The sequence below is a fragment of the Schistocerca cancellata genome, chromosome 4 (assembly GCF_023864275.1).
Source record: "Schistocerca cancellata isolate TAMUIC-IGC-003103 chromosome 4, iqSchCanc2.1, whole genome shotgun sequence".
NCBI lineage: Eukaryota > Metazoa > Arthropoda > Insecta > Orthoptera > Acrididae > Schistocerca > Schistocerca cancellata.
Window position 1 is genome coordinate 697,541,608 of NC_064629.1, and position 12,727 is coordinate 697,554,334.

The 12,727-nt window shown below is 39.0% G+C and overlaps 1 protein-coding gene across 18 annotated transcripts in view; it reads left to right on the forward strand.

Annotated features, from left to right (window-relative positions):
* LOC126183635 (CLIP-associating protein 1-B-like) overlaps nucleotides 1-12,727 on the forward strand; it is a 764,859-nt gene that overhangs the window by 689,780 nt on the left and 62,352 nt on the right. For 11 of the 18 annotated variants that reach the window (XM_049925777.1, XM_049925769.1, XM_049925767.1 and 8 more), the window contains one exon: nucleotides 8,280-8,397. The exons of the other annotated variants lie outside the window; for them this stretch is intronic. In XM_049925777.1, the coding sequence (XP_049781734.1) occupies nucleotides 8,280-8,397 (118 nt within the window). The remainder of the gene's footprint in view (nucleotides 1-8,279; nucleotides 8,398-12,727) is intronic. 18 annotated transcript variants of the gene reach the window in all.

Sequence of the window (12,727 nt, forward strand, 5' to 3'; positions counted from 1 at the left end):
AACATTTGATTCAATTTCATACGTCATAATCAATATTTTTGGAAAGCCTGCAGCTGTTATTTATTATTTAAATAATGAATCGCTGCTCCAGTTACGTATTTTTTCATGCTTAGCTCAATGCATTTTGAGAAATTTTTACTTTTGTTAAGCGCAAATATTTACAGAAGTAGTTTGGGTGGTGTTTGGCTGTGTGTTGTCTTGCATCTCTTGCACTGTATTCATCTGTCTGAGGTTATCAGGTACTGGGCCTCCTCAGTTATGAAAAAACCCACACGCGCACCCCCCCCCCCCCCCCCCCCCCCACACACACACACAAAAGACCACAGTCACTGGCTGCTGAGGCCAGTCCTCCTTTCTCTTCTTTTCCTGTGTTTCTCTTGTCACCTTACCAACCACACTGACTCTCTGCTGTGTCAACTGTCTCCACCGCGCACAACAGACAGCTACAAGACTGCGTCAATTGTTGATGCAGCATCTCATGTCCCACATTACTCCCACTGATATCATTAATCCTATACCTTCAAATTGATCTCTCTTTCTGCATCACTTTTGCACATTTTCGAGTGTTATTTCCTGTACTGTCCTGTGCCACGTGAACTTGTATCTTATCCTACCAACCCCTCCCCACCCCCAACGCCTTCTCCTCTCTGTTCCAGTACCAACTTCACCTAATCTAGTCGCATCTTCTGTCTCCCTCCTTTACACTTATCCACCCACAGATCTGCAAGCCACACTACAGTCTCTTTATTTATTTATTTTTTTAATCTCAATCTTTGAGCCAATTTCTGTTGATTTTCACCTTTCACTGAGCCTGGCATCAGCAGACAAAGACTGTGGTGGTTGTGTATGAGATCTGAGTTTCCTTTTTTTTCTCTCTCTCTCTCTTTCCTGTCTGACACATTATCTCTGCTATATGGTGAATAGCAACAATCCTTTCCATAATTCAGTTCACTGATTTTAAAAGGCTGTTTGTGCAGATTTGACTGAAACTGAGTCTAAAACTTCATCAAAATCTGTGAAGTGTATGCAGTGGTACTTTAATAATACATGAATCTAAAAAAAATTTGTGCAGTTCAAAATCATTGCCTGCGCTGTAATTTTGTTTACGACTCGCAAATGGTCTACATCGCCATATCCAGCCATCTTGCTCCTTCACTTGGTCAAAATCTATAATTTTTTCCTCTATCCTATGTGATTGGTGATAATTTTGATGAATACCTTGTACATTAAAGAAATGGGCTGATAGGTCTACAGTTATCTTTTTCTTTTGTCTTGCTTGTGAATGCAGAACAGTTGCAGCATTGTTCCAGCTAGGAGGAATTGTCTTCTTTTGCAAACACTCTGCAATTTTTTATTTGCAGAACAGTTGCAGCATTGTTCCAGCTAGGAGGAATTGTCTTCTTTTGCAAACACTCTGCAATTTTTTATTTTATATTAGTTTTTATCCAGCTTTAATAATTTCTTTTGAAGCACCATAATCACCAGACACCTTTGCTTTCATCATAGTTTAAATGTCTTTTTGTACATTTTCATTATCAACTGTTTGTTTCTGATTAATCTAAAATCATAATAAAAATTAAAAATGTGCACTGTGTGATCAGGCTCTGAAGACCATGTGTGATCTCTCTCTATACAAAAATTTTTAAAGTCTTTGAGTACTTTTCATCTTCGCTGTTACTTACTTATGATCTGTCATCTTTAACTGATGAAATGTGTCTACCAAATAATAATTTCTACTTTGTTTTCTAAATTCCTATATTGTTTGCAATTGTTCAACACAAATTATACATTGTGTGACCTCACATACTCTTGAATATAAATATTTTACCTCTTGTTTAATTCGGTATGTTTTATCATGCTTCTTTCATTATTTGCTTAAAATTCTTGGTTTCTTGTTAGTAGCTGCTATGTTCTAATTGAAATTTTCTTTTCATTTCTGTTCTCCATATGTGTGACGTCTGTTACTGATTGCTTAAATGTCTTTGCTAAATCATTGCCCCCTTTTGTCCATGACTGTATAACATTATTTTCCAAGGTGCCAAACTTGTTGCTTAACTGAATCTATTCTTAGAAAACTAAATTTCTCATAATCTACATTTCTGACCTGTTGGAATGGTCTGCTTCTTTCTAGCTATATATCGAACTAGTTTACTACCCAACATAATACACACTGTTGTTGCCATTTGACTAACAAACTTCTGAATCAACAAGTTAAGTGTAGCTTTGTTTGTTTCCTATCTCACATAAAGCTGTGTGTGGTGCAGCAAGTGCCAAGAATTGCAAGGCTAGACACTTTGACACCACTGAAGCATTGCTCCACCATTTCCTCAACACTGCTCTATTCTTTCGTAAACCTGGTTTACTGGCCATGGCACCTCGCGCAACAAATTATCCTATACTTGTTTGTAAGAAGTCTTGTGGAGTTAATCAAGTCTCCCACCTACATTATTTTCAAAGGTCAGGATGATGTGTTAGAGGTAAATAGAGGTAATTTTTGTAACATAAGATTTTCTGTAAGTAGACTCATGTTTTCATGCAAATTCTGTGAATCATGATGGTGGTTTTGTTTTGAATGTGAGGAATTCTTGATTTTTGACAGGACAAATGATTAACATTCCATGTATGATTTCTCAATTGATACATTTGGATACAGAATAATTCTAATGTGTGTTTAATCCTTCAGAATTTGAAATGTTAAACGGGGACTACAGTAGGGTTATGGTTGTCAGATGTTGTGAAGAACTGTAAACAAGTATTAAAATGTTATCAGTTAGTATAATGAGTATGTATCATTAGTAACATGAGTATTACCAAAGGCTAATATGCTGATTTTTTAATATTCAAGGCATTGTACTATTTAGTAATTTGTGAATGATGAACATGTAGCCATACACACCAATAGATCTCCCTCGGCATCTCTACTCCACAAGCTGCCTTATTATGTGTGGCAGAGGGTATTTCTGGTTCCACTATCATTTTTCTCCCGTCCTTGTTCCGTTTGTGAGTCATGATGTGAAGAACGACTGATAATAAATCTCAGTGTGAGCTCTGCTTCTGCAGTTTTCTCATCACTAATATTTCAGGAGACATCTGTTAGAGGAAGTGATATGTTGCCCTACCCTTCTTGAAATGTACGCTCTTTAATTTCATTTGTAAACCTCTCTGTTATTGCCTCTCTTGTACTGTCTGCCACTGGAGCTTGTTGAGCATCTCTGTAATGATCTTCTGATTCCTAAGTGATCTTTTGATGTAACGTGGCACACTTCATTGGCTCTTCACTCTCTCTTCTTCTAATCCAACCTGGTAAGGACCCTAGGTTGAGGAGCAATGCTCAGGAATTGTCCTTGCAAGTGTTTTATAAACCATTTCTTTCATAGATGAATTAAATTTTCTTAATGGAGAGTCCAGGTTGGAATATCGACAGTATTATGAAAACGATAGATTGCTGTTGGCCATACAGATGATGTAGTGATAGGCACAACAAAAAGATTTACACATTCAGCTTCTGCTCAAAGCCTCCTTCAGAAAAGCAAACATAAACACACACACTTTCAAAAAAGCAGACACACTTCATGCACACATAACCTCTATCTCCAGTTGCTGCAGACAGAATGCACGTGTCACAGTGAATGAAAGCAATAATTTGGAGTAGGACGGGGAAGGGGGAGGGATAGAAAAGCTTGTGGTGGAGGAGACAATCTACTTGGTCCCGGTTTTGAAGCAGCCATTGAAATCAAACATGTTTTGTTCAGCTGCATGTCATGCCACTGGGTTGTCCACTTTGCTCTTAGCCATAGTAGGATGGTGGCCCCCCCCCCTCCCCCCCCCCCCCCCGGTCACACACACACACACACACACACACACACACACACACACAGACACACATTTTACCATTGTACAGGGTGTCCAGAAAGTCTGGGAACACTCAATTATTTATTGCACAAGTACTAAACATTGTACAGATGCCATACATATTGCATTTTGAACTGAAACTCTGAAAGTTTTTTTTAGAAACATTCGATATGCGAACCATGAGTGACCCGGCAGACGTCAATTTGGTAATTGAATTCTTGCCATATCCATCTCAGCATGACATTGTCGACTATGGCAGTCGCTTCCCATATTCTCTCCCGAAGCTGTGCTACATCATGTGGTAGAAGCGGTACATACACCAGATCTTTAATGTGTCCCCACAGAAAAAAAAAAGTCGCACTAAGTGAGATCTGGTGATCGGGGAGGCGTACACAGAAAGCTCGCTCTGCACCTGAATTCACCATGTTTGCGACTAGCACTGACTATCAGCAAATTACCAAACTACACTGTGGCAGTATACGTGAAGGAAAATAAAAATAAAAGTTTCTCTTCAAAATGACGTGTATGACATCTGTACAATGTTTGGTTCTTATGCAGTAAATAATTGAAAGTGTTCCCGGACTTTATGTACACCCTGTATGTTACCTGGTGCCAAGTGTGAAAGTAATTATATTTACGAAACTTTGAAGTGAACTTGTAAGTGATGAGTAGCAGATGATTTTCTTCATAAGAGAACATTCGGAATTTTGTAACTGCATCACTTTACTGTTTGCTAGCATATAAAAGACAAATACATAACAGTTTTAATGTGTTTATGTTACAGTTAAGTCACCGCTGCAACGTAGCAACTCACATACAATGCATCAAGTTTCACACTTAAAATGTAATATAACCCACTTTACAATGGGACTTGTTTACCAAAACACATTGTGCATATGACAAATGAAATAAATCTGGTGAATAGCGCTGCAGTGTGTGACAAGTACTGGATAAAAAATATGAAAAGCAACATAGAAAACACTACCTGTTTATGCAATATACTATGATTGTATGCAGTTGGTTTCTAAATATTTCATTATGTGGCATGGCAATGCACAGAAAATCAATTACTGCTATTTAATACCAAAAAAAAAAAAAAAAAAAAAAAAAAAAATGGTACCCTTATAACAAAATATGGATATTCTATGTGTCCATGTGTGACTTTGGTAATTCCAATGTGACATTTAAGGTTTAGTAGCAACAGTGAACAGCAGACTTGAGACAGCACTTCTATTCACCACTAAATGAGTGCAGATAAGCTCATAGTCTTTTGTGTGTGCGCACAAAAAACGCATATTCTCTAAATTAGTGCACTAAATCTGAGGTCTGCTTTGCCTTTTATTTTCAAAATTGACAAAAGTCTCAAATCTGAAATATAAATAACTTACCTGGTAAATATTTCTCACATAAAGTCCTCATGCATGGTACATCTTCTTTCGAGAATTGGTATATCGTGATTTTGCAGCATATCTATTGAAATATTGGCTTTTGCAAAAACTTGAACATTACTTTTCCTGAAACTGTGTTTGTATTGTTTCTGTCATTAAGCACAATGTAAGCTTTCAACAATGGGTAACTGATTCTTCAAGCATAATTCATGGTGAAATAGTTCACCGGTGAACAGCCAGATGTGAATGTGCAATGGGCACAGTATTTTGACAATCAGCCTAATTGCCATCGTTGGGTGTGCTGATAGTGAACTGACTGCTTAGGGACTGGTGCAGTGCTCTTCCACATCGTGTTGACACATTGCTCTAGCCACAGTTCATGACCAAGGATGCATCCTGGTGGAATCTCTGCTGTTGCTCCACTTTCCACCAAAATCAGTTCATTGTGAGATATCTCCTTCGTCTTCTTAATCAGTGGGTTCTCAGCTCTTACTAAAGACTGGTCAGCAGTTCCCATACCCAATCTCAATAATCCTTTAATGACACAGTTCCATAAGTTAGAAGTCTGTGTAGTATGATGATCATAATACATTCCATACGATTCCGATAGGCAATGTTCTGCAACTGCTGACTTGTTATGCTGCTGCAATGTGGTGTTCTATTAGTGTTCTCATCAACCATGTTCAGCAGTATGCATCATCTTACCTATGTACACTGATCAGCCAGAACATTATGACCGCCGACCTACTGTTGATATAAACTCATCCAGGCGATAGCAGCATCACCTGGCGCAGAATGACTGCTAGTCAGACACTTGCACGGTACAAATATTGTCAGTGATCGTACTGTCTATGTGTAGAATGGGAATGCACGCGATCTATCCAAGTTATATCCAGGGCAGATTGTGATGGCCTGGAGGCTTGGTACAAGCATTTTGAAAACTGCACCACTTGTTGAATGTTCGAGGACTGCTGTGGTAAGTTTCTTAAACACGTGGCAAAACCAAGGTGAAAACACGTCCAGGCGTCATAGGGTTTGGCGGACACCCTTCATTACAGATGTCAGACTTCGTAGGCTGGGCATACTGGTTGGTTAGTTTGGGCGTGGGACAGTAGTGCCACAGGGAAGTGTGATAGGACCGCTCTTATTTTCTATATGCATAAATGATTTGGCAGACAAGGTGAGCATCAGTCTGCTGTTTGCTGATGACACTGTGGAGTATGGGAAGATGTCATTGTTGAGTAATTGTAGGAGGATATAAGATGATTTTGAGAAAATTTATAGTTGGTGTGATGAATGGCAGCTAGTTCCAAATGTAAGTTAATGTAGATGAGTAAGAGAAACACTCCCGTATTGTTCAGATACAGCATTAGCACTGTGCTGCTAACGTGGTCACTTCAATTAAATATTTATCTGTAATGTTGCAAAGTGATATGAGATGGAATGCGGACATAAGGACTGCAGTAGAAGGCAATGGTCGATTATGATTTATTAGAAGAATTTTAGGAAAGTGTGGTTCATCTGTAAAGAAGACTGCATATAGAACAGAAGTATGACCCATACTTGGGTACTACTCGAATCTTTGGGATACCCAGTAGGTCAGATTAAAGGAAGGCATCAAAGCAATTCAGACCAGGATGCTAGATTTGTTACTGGTAGGTTCGATCAGCATGTGAATATCACAGAGAGTCCCTGGTGGGAAGACTATGTTCTTTTCACAGAATACTATCAAGAAAATGTAGAGAATCAGCATTTGGAACTGACTGCAGATTGATTCTACTGCCGCTGACGTGCATTTCGTATAAGGACCATAAAGACCAGGTAAGAGAAATTAGGGCTCGTTCAGAAGCTTATAGATAGTCGTTTTTCCCTCATCACATTTAATAGTGGAACAGCTAAGGAAATGACCAGTAGCTACTCACCATATGGAGTAGGTATGTAGATGTACATCCATATTTGCATATTTGGTACCACTACAGAATGCAGATAGAACCAACAAGATAGTAGAAGCAGAACTGAACTATATGCATGCATTCCAGGAAGACTTCTGGTTGGGTAGCTGACTGGAATAGGTGAATCGATAGAAATCGAATGATGTTGACATGCAGTGATCGCTTGCTAGTCGCTAACAATAACATTATGTTTAAGGCCTCGCTAAAAATAACAATATGTTTAAGGCCAGTAACATTATGTTTAAGGCCACTATCTCTACAAAACCAAAGGCGAAAGGGTGAATTAATGATAGCTGAAATGTTGAGTGTAATTGAGTTTGAAATCAACTTATTTGATGATGTATTTGATACGTTTAATTGTGTTGTCTTATGGCTGAACAGTAGCAACTGCAAATTGATAGGCCATACTGGTCAACATGTTACAATTTTTATCAGTTTTCAGTTACTCCCATCCTGTTCACTTAGATACATTTTTTTACAAAGTAGCATTTATTAGGTAGTTTGCATTTTGAGCTGGAATTTGCACAGATATTAGCATTTATCACAAATGTGAATTTTTCAGGGCCATAGTTAAAGCATATTGATGTACCAGTTAAGACATTATTTGAGCATGTGAATGTATGTTTAATTTTCTTTCTTTATTACAGACATTATTATTTAATTTGTGTAATATATCCTGTGTCTACCGTAACTCGTTCTGTTTTTTTGAAAGTAAAACTAATGGTAACCCGAAGGTTGGTATGAATATTACAGCGCTTTGCTATCCATTATGATTCATTAGAGATTGTCTCCCTATTACATTTTCTATGGACAGTACTTGGTGATATGAAAAGTACAGTTGAATTTTGGTAACAACAAACCAGACTTAGTATTGTTTTCAGGAATAAGAAGTACAGAGCTTTAAAAAAGGGAATGACTGAATGGGAAAAACAAATTTAACTGTAATATTCTTGAAATATGTGATGTGTTTTAAGAGTATTTTATACGAATGTGACTTAACACTCTGTGATGTTGCATTTTTCAGTATTTATTTAAACTATACTCGTAATGGAATTTGTTCTGAACTTGGAATTTATATTTTCTACAGAGGGAGGTCTGGACATATTGGCAATGTGAGCGATCGCCAAGGACAGTCCCGACCAGTGATGGCCCAAAAAATATTACAACAGAGTCGGGAAGCTGAGTCTGCACTAGCTGATGCCTTGGTAAGTGTCCCATTGTTATTTTGAGTGTATTGTGTCACTATTTTTTTCTTTTTTTTGTGTGTACACCTGTGTAACATAAATATATGTGCTAAGTCTGACAGTAGTTCATAGACATGTAACTCTTTCTTTAGAAGGGGGACTGGAATTTGACAGTAGTGAAGAGAAGAGAAGGAAAACAAAAATAGATAAATATGTACTGGGAAAAGGAATGAAAGAGTAAAGCACCTGGTAAAATTTTGGACAGAGCATAATTTAATCATTCTTAACACTTGGTTTAAGAATCTTAAGGTTCAAACGTAGTATGTGTTCCAAAATCCTACTGCAAATCAACATTAGTGATATGGGTCTGTAATTCACTGGATTACTCATACTCTTACTCCAGTATTGGTGTGACCTTTGCAACTTTCCGGTCTGTAGTTAGGATATTTTGGCAAGTGAGTGGTTGTATATGATTGTTAAGCATGGGGCTATTATATCAGCATACTCTAATTGGTATATAATCTGGACTGGAGGACTTTATTAAGTGATTTAGCTTTTTTTGCTACACTGATGATATCGACATCTAAGTTATTCATGTTGGCAGGAGCTCTTGATTCGAATTCTGGAAAACTTATATTATCTTCTTTGGTAAAGGAATTTCAGAAAACTGTATTTTAACTCCATCTTACTGGCACTGTCATTAACAACATGACCTTCACTATCATGCATTGAAGGTGTTGATAGTGTCTTGCCGCTGGTGTACCTCCAGTATGACCAGAGTCTCTCTGGATTTTCTACCACATGTCAAAACAGAGTTTTGTTGTGAAAACTATTAAAATCACCTTGCATTGAAGCTCACCCTACATTCCAAGCTTCTGTAAAACATCACCAACCTTGGAGATTTTGCATTCTTTTAAATTTGGGATGCTTTTTTGTTGCTTGTGCAACAGTGTTGTGACCTGTTTTGTGTATTATTGGAGTTTATTTCCATCTGCTATTAATTTGTTTGGTATAAATCTCTCTGTTGCTTTGATACTATTCCTTCGAATATAAGCTACATGTGGTCTACACTTTCATAGTTAGTTCATCGGGAATGGAGGCTGTCTCTTAGGAAAGCATCGGGGCAAATTTTATCTGCTTTTTAAATAGGTATATTTTGTGTTTATTCTTGTTAGGTTTGGGTGTTGCGGTATTCAGTCTCGCTACAACGACCTTGCATTCACTGTACCCTGAATTCATCACAATGCCCCCAATTTGATCAGGGTTATTTGTTGCTAAGATGTCGAGTGTGTTTTCACCTCCATTCACACTTTTAGTGGGCTCCTGAACTAATTGTTCAAAATAATTTTCGAACAAACAATTTAGTACAGTTTCAGCCGATGTTTTATATCTGCCACTGACTTCAAATATGTTATTTTGCCAACATATTGAGGCTAGACAGAAGTCACCAACAAGTATAATTGTATGAGTGGGGTACCTGTTCGAAAGAAGACTGCTTTGAACTGTTCAGAAGCTGTATCGTCTGACTTTGGAGGTCAGTAAAGGAACCAATTATTAATTTATTCTAGTTGTTGAGTGTAACCTCTACATATACTCACAGGAACTATCTACTTCGTTGTTGTTGGTGTTGTGGTCATCAGTCCTGTTTTGATGCAGCTCTCCATGCTACTTTATCCTGTGCAAGCTTCTTCATCTCCCAGTACCTACTGCAGCCTACATCCTTCTGAATCTGCTTAGTGTATTCATCTCTTGGTCTCCCTCTACGATTTTTACCCTCCACGCTGCCCTCCATTACTAAATTGGTGATCCCTTGATGCCTCAGAACATGTCCTACCAGCCGATCCCTTCTTCTGTTCAAGTTGTGCCACAAACTCCTCTTCTCCCCAATTCTATTCAGTACCTCCTCATTAGTTATGTGATCTAACCATCTAATCTTCAGCATTCTTCTGTAGCACCACATTTCGAAAGCTTCTATTCTCATCTTGCCCAAACTTTGTTAGACTACTTCTAACAGTAACGACATGCCACCACCAACTGTATTTAAATATATCCTCTCTGAACAACGTCAGGTCCTTTGTAATAATTTTGGCTGAATTTTTCTGTTGTTTACCTAGAACTAATTATGCTTCAGTGCTTTCTAGTCCCTGGTTCTTTTGTTCTTTCCCAACACAACTACAACAATTTACTAATATAATACCTACGGTTCCTATGTCAACCCTTGTTCTGTGCCTGGCCGTCACTCTTCAAAATTGAAACTTATTTTGTCTTTCCCTGAGGCCCTCTAACCTAAAAAATCACCCAGTCCAATCCACACGCGTGCACCCCCCCCCCCCCCCTCCTCCCCACCCAACACTTTCTGTGTTCAGTGGACCTCTGACCTGCCCACCACCCTGTGGCGCAACTCGAGGATCCTCCAGTCTACACGGTTACAGAACTGTCGGAGCCTCTGATTCAGACCCTTCACTCAGCTCTGTATCAAAGGTCTATAATTGAAGGTCCACAGTCAACCCTGTAGATGCTACAAATGGTGATCTCTGCCATCATCTTGCAAGCAAGACCGGCAGTCTGTACCAATTCTTCTAGCCACCTGAAACCAGAGAGAATCTCTTCTGATCCAAAGCAACATACATTGTTGGTATGTACATGAGCCACCACCTACATCCTGTTCTTTTTGTGGCATTCAGAAGGACCCGAGCCACCTCTTGGGTGACTCCGCCAGGTATGCAGAGTACACACTGGATTTCTTCCCATCCTTGGTAGCCATGTCCCTAATGGGTGCCACTACATGCCTAACATTAGAGCTTCCAATGCCTGTTGATCCTACCCTCTGCAACCTTGCAGGTTGAGAGGCTTCCTCTAGAACAGGGGAAGCAACTAAGTGTGGCTCAGGATGTGTATCAGCCGTAGATAGTGCCGTGATCCTGTTCGCCAGACAAAGCAGAGAGGTATTTTGATCAGTCTCCCCTCCCATCTCAGAAAGTCTTTCATTGCCTGTCACACCTTGGGATGACCTCCCATTCAGCCACTGGTGAGGCGTCAACCTCAGTGTGGGCAATAACAGGGACATCAACAGTAGTGGACCAGTCGAGGGACACATGGAATGTGCTGGACATACTATTGATCCCCACTTTCAGCCCTCCGCAGTGACGACCATCGGCAGCAGCCTCAAGCTGAGTGACTGAAGACAGCACCGCATTGAGCTTTGAGTGAAGGTTCACCAATTCAACTTGCATTCGAATACAGCAGTCCCAGTTCGTATCCATACTGGACTACATTACATAGTCCCTATTCACACTACACTACCCAGGTATTAAAATGCTATACTGTGTTTAGTAAGTACTCAAATATGCAATAAATTTAAAAATTAATCTAGTAACCACCCATATAACTGAAAATAAATCACTCCTGTTTTAAGCTCATAAAAATAATTCATAAATGAAGGATGTACTCGTCTGACCTGCTGCAAGAACACAAAGACTGCCTCATTGACATCCTAACCAATAATTCTAAGAAATTCTCAATACAGTCAAAGTCAATAAATCCTGTGTGTACCAAACTACTTTGGTCCTTCGCTTTCAGTGTGTCATGTGCAAAATATGTTAGTTAGTTTTACATGACCAATGTTTTCAGAATGTACGCTGGTTGGCAGACGAGGTCATTCTCTTTGAAGTACCTCATTATGTTTAAGCTCAGACTGTCCTACAGCAGATGGGTGTCAATGAAACTGAACAGTAGTTTTGTGCATCACTTCTGCCGCTCATCTTGTCGATGTGCACGACGTGTGTTTTCTTCCAGCCACTGGGCACAGTCGTCATCCCCCCCTTCCTGCAGATTCATGATACATTATGCTTAAAAGAGGGACTGACTCAGCCACAGAATTCTTCATAGAATTTTATAAGGAGTCTATTGGGTCCTGGAACTTCATTCAATAGTTAAGAAACATTTGGAAACAAGAGTTCCACATTCTGCTTTTGGTTTACTACCCTCTATTTCAATTCCTGTATCATCCATGAGTTCCTGGACACTAACTATGGTGCTGCTTATAACCTTTACATGTGACCAGAATTGCATTGGATTTTTCAAGATTCTGTAGCAATAGTCATGGAAGTTTTCCCTCATAGCCCCGTTGACAAGGAAATGTGCTTTATTCGGCATCCGTCTGTCTGTAGCCTAACATTCTGTTTTACATCTGCTATTCAACAAATATAGATCTACATCTACGAACATAATCTGCATGATACTGTATAATGTACTTTCCATTCCACTCGCAAATAGAGCGAGGGGAAAACGACTTTCTATGTGCCAAGTAGCATATGTTTCTGTAGGTTTACATAAATTGTATACCATGAAG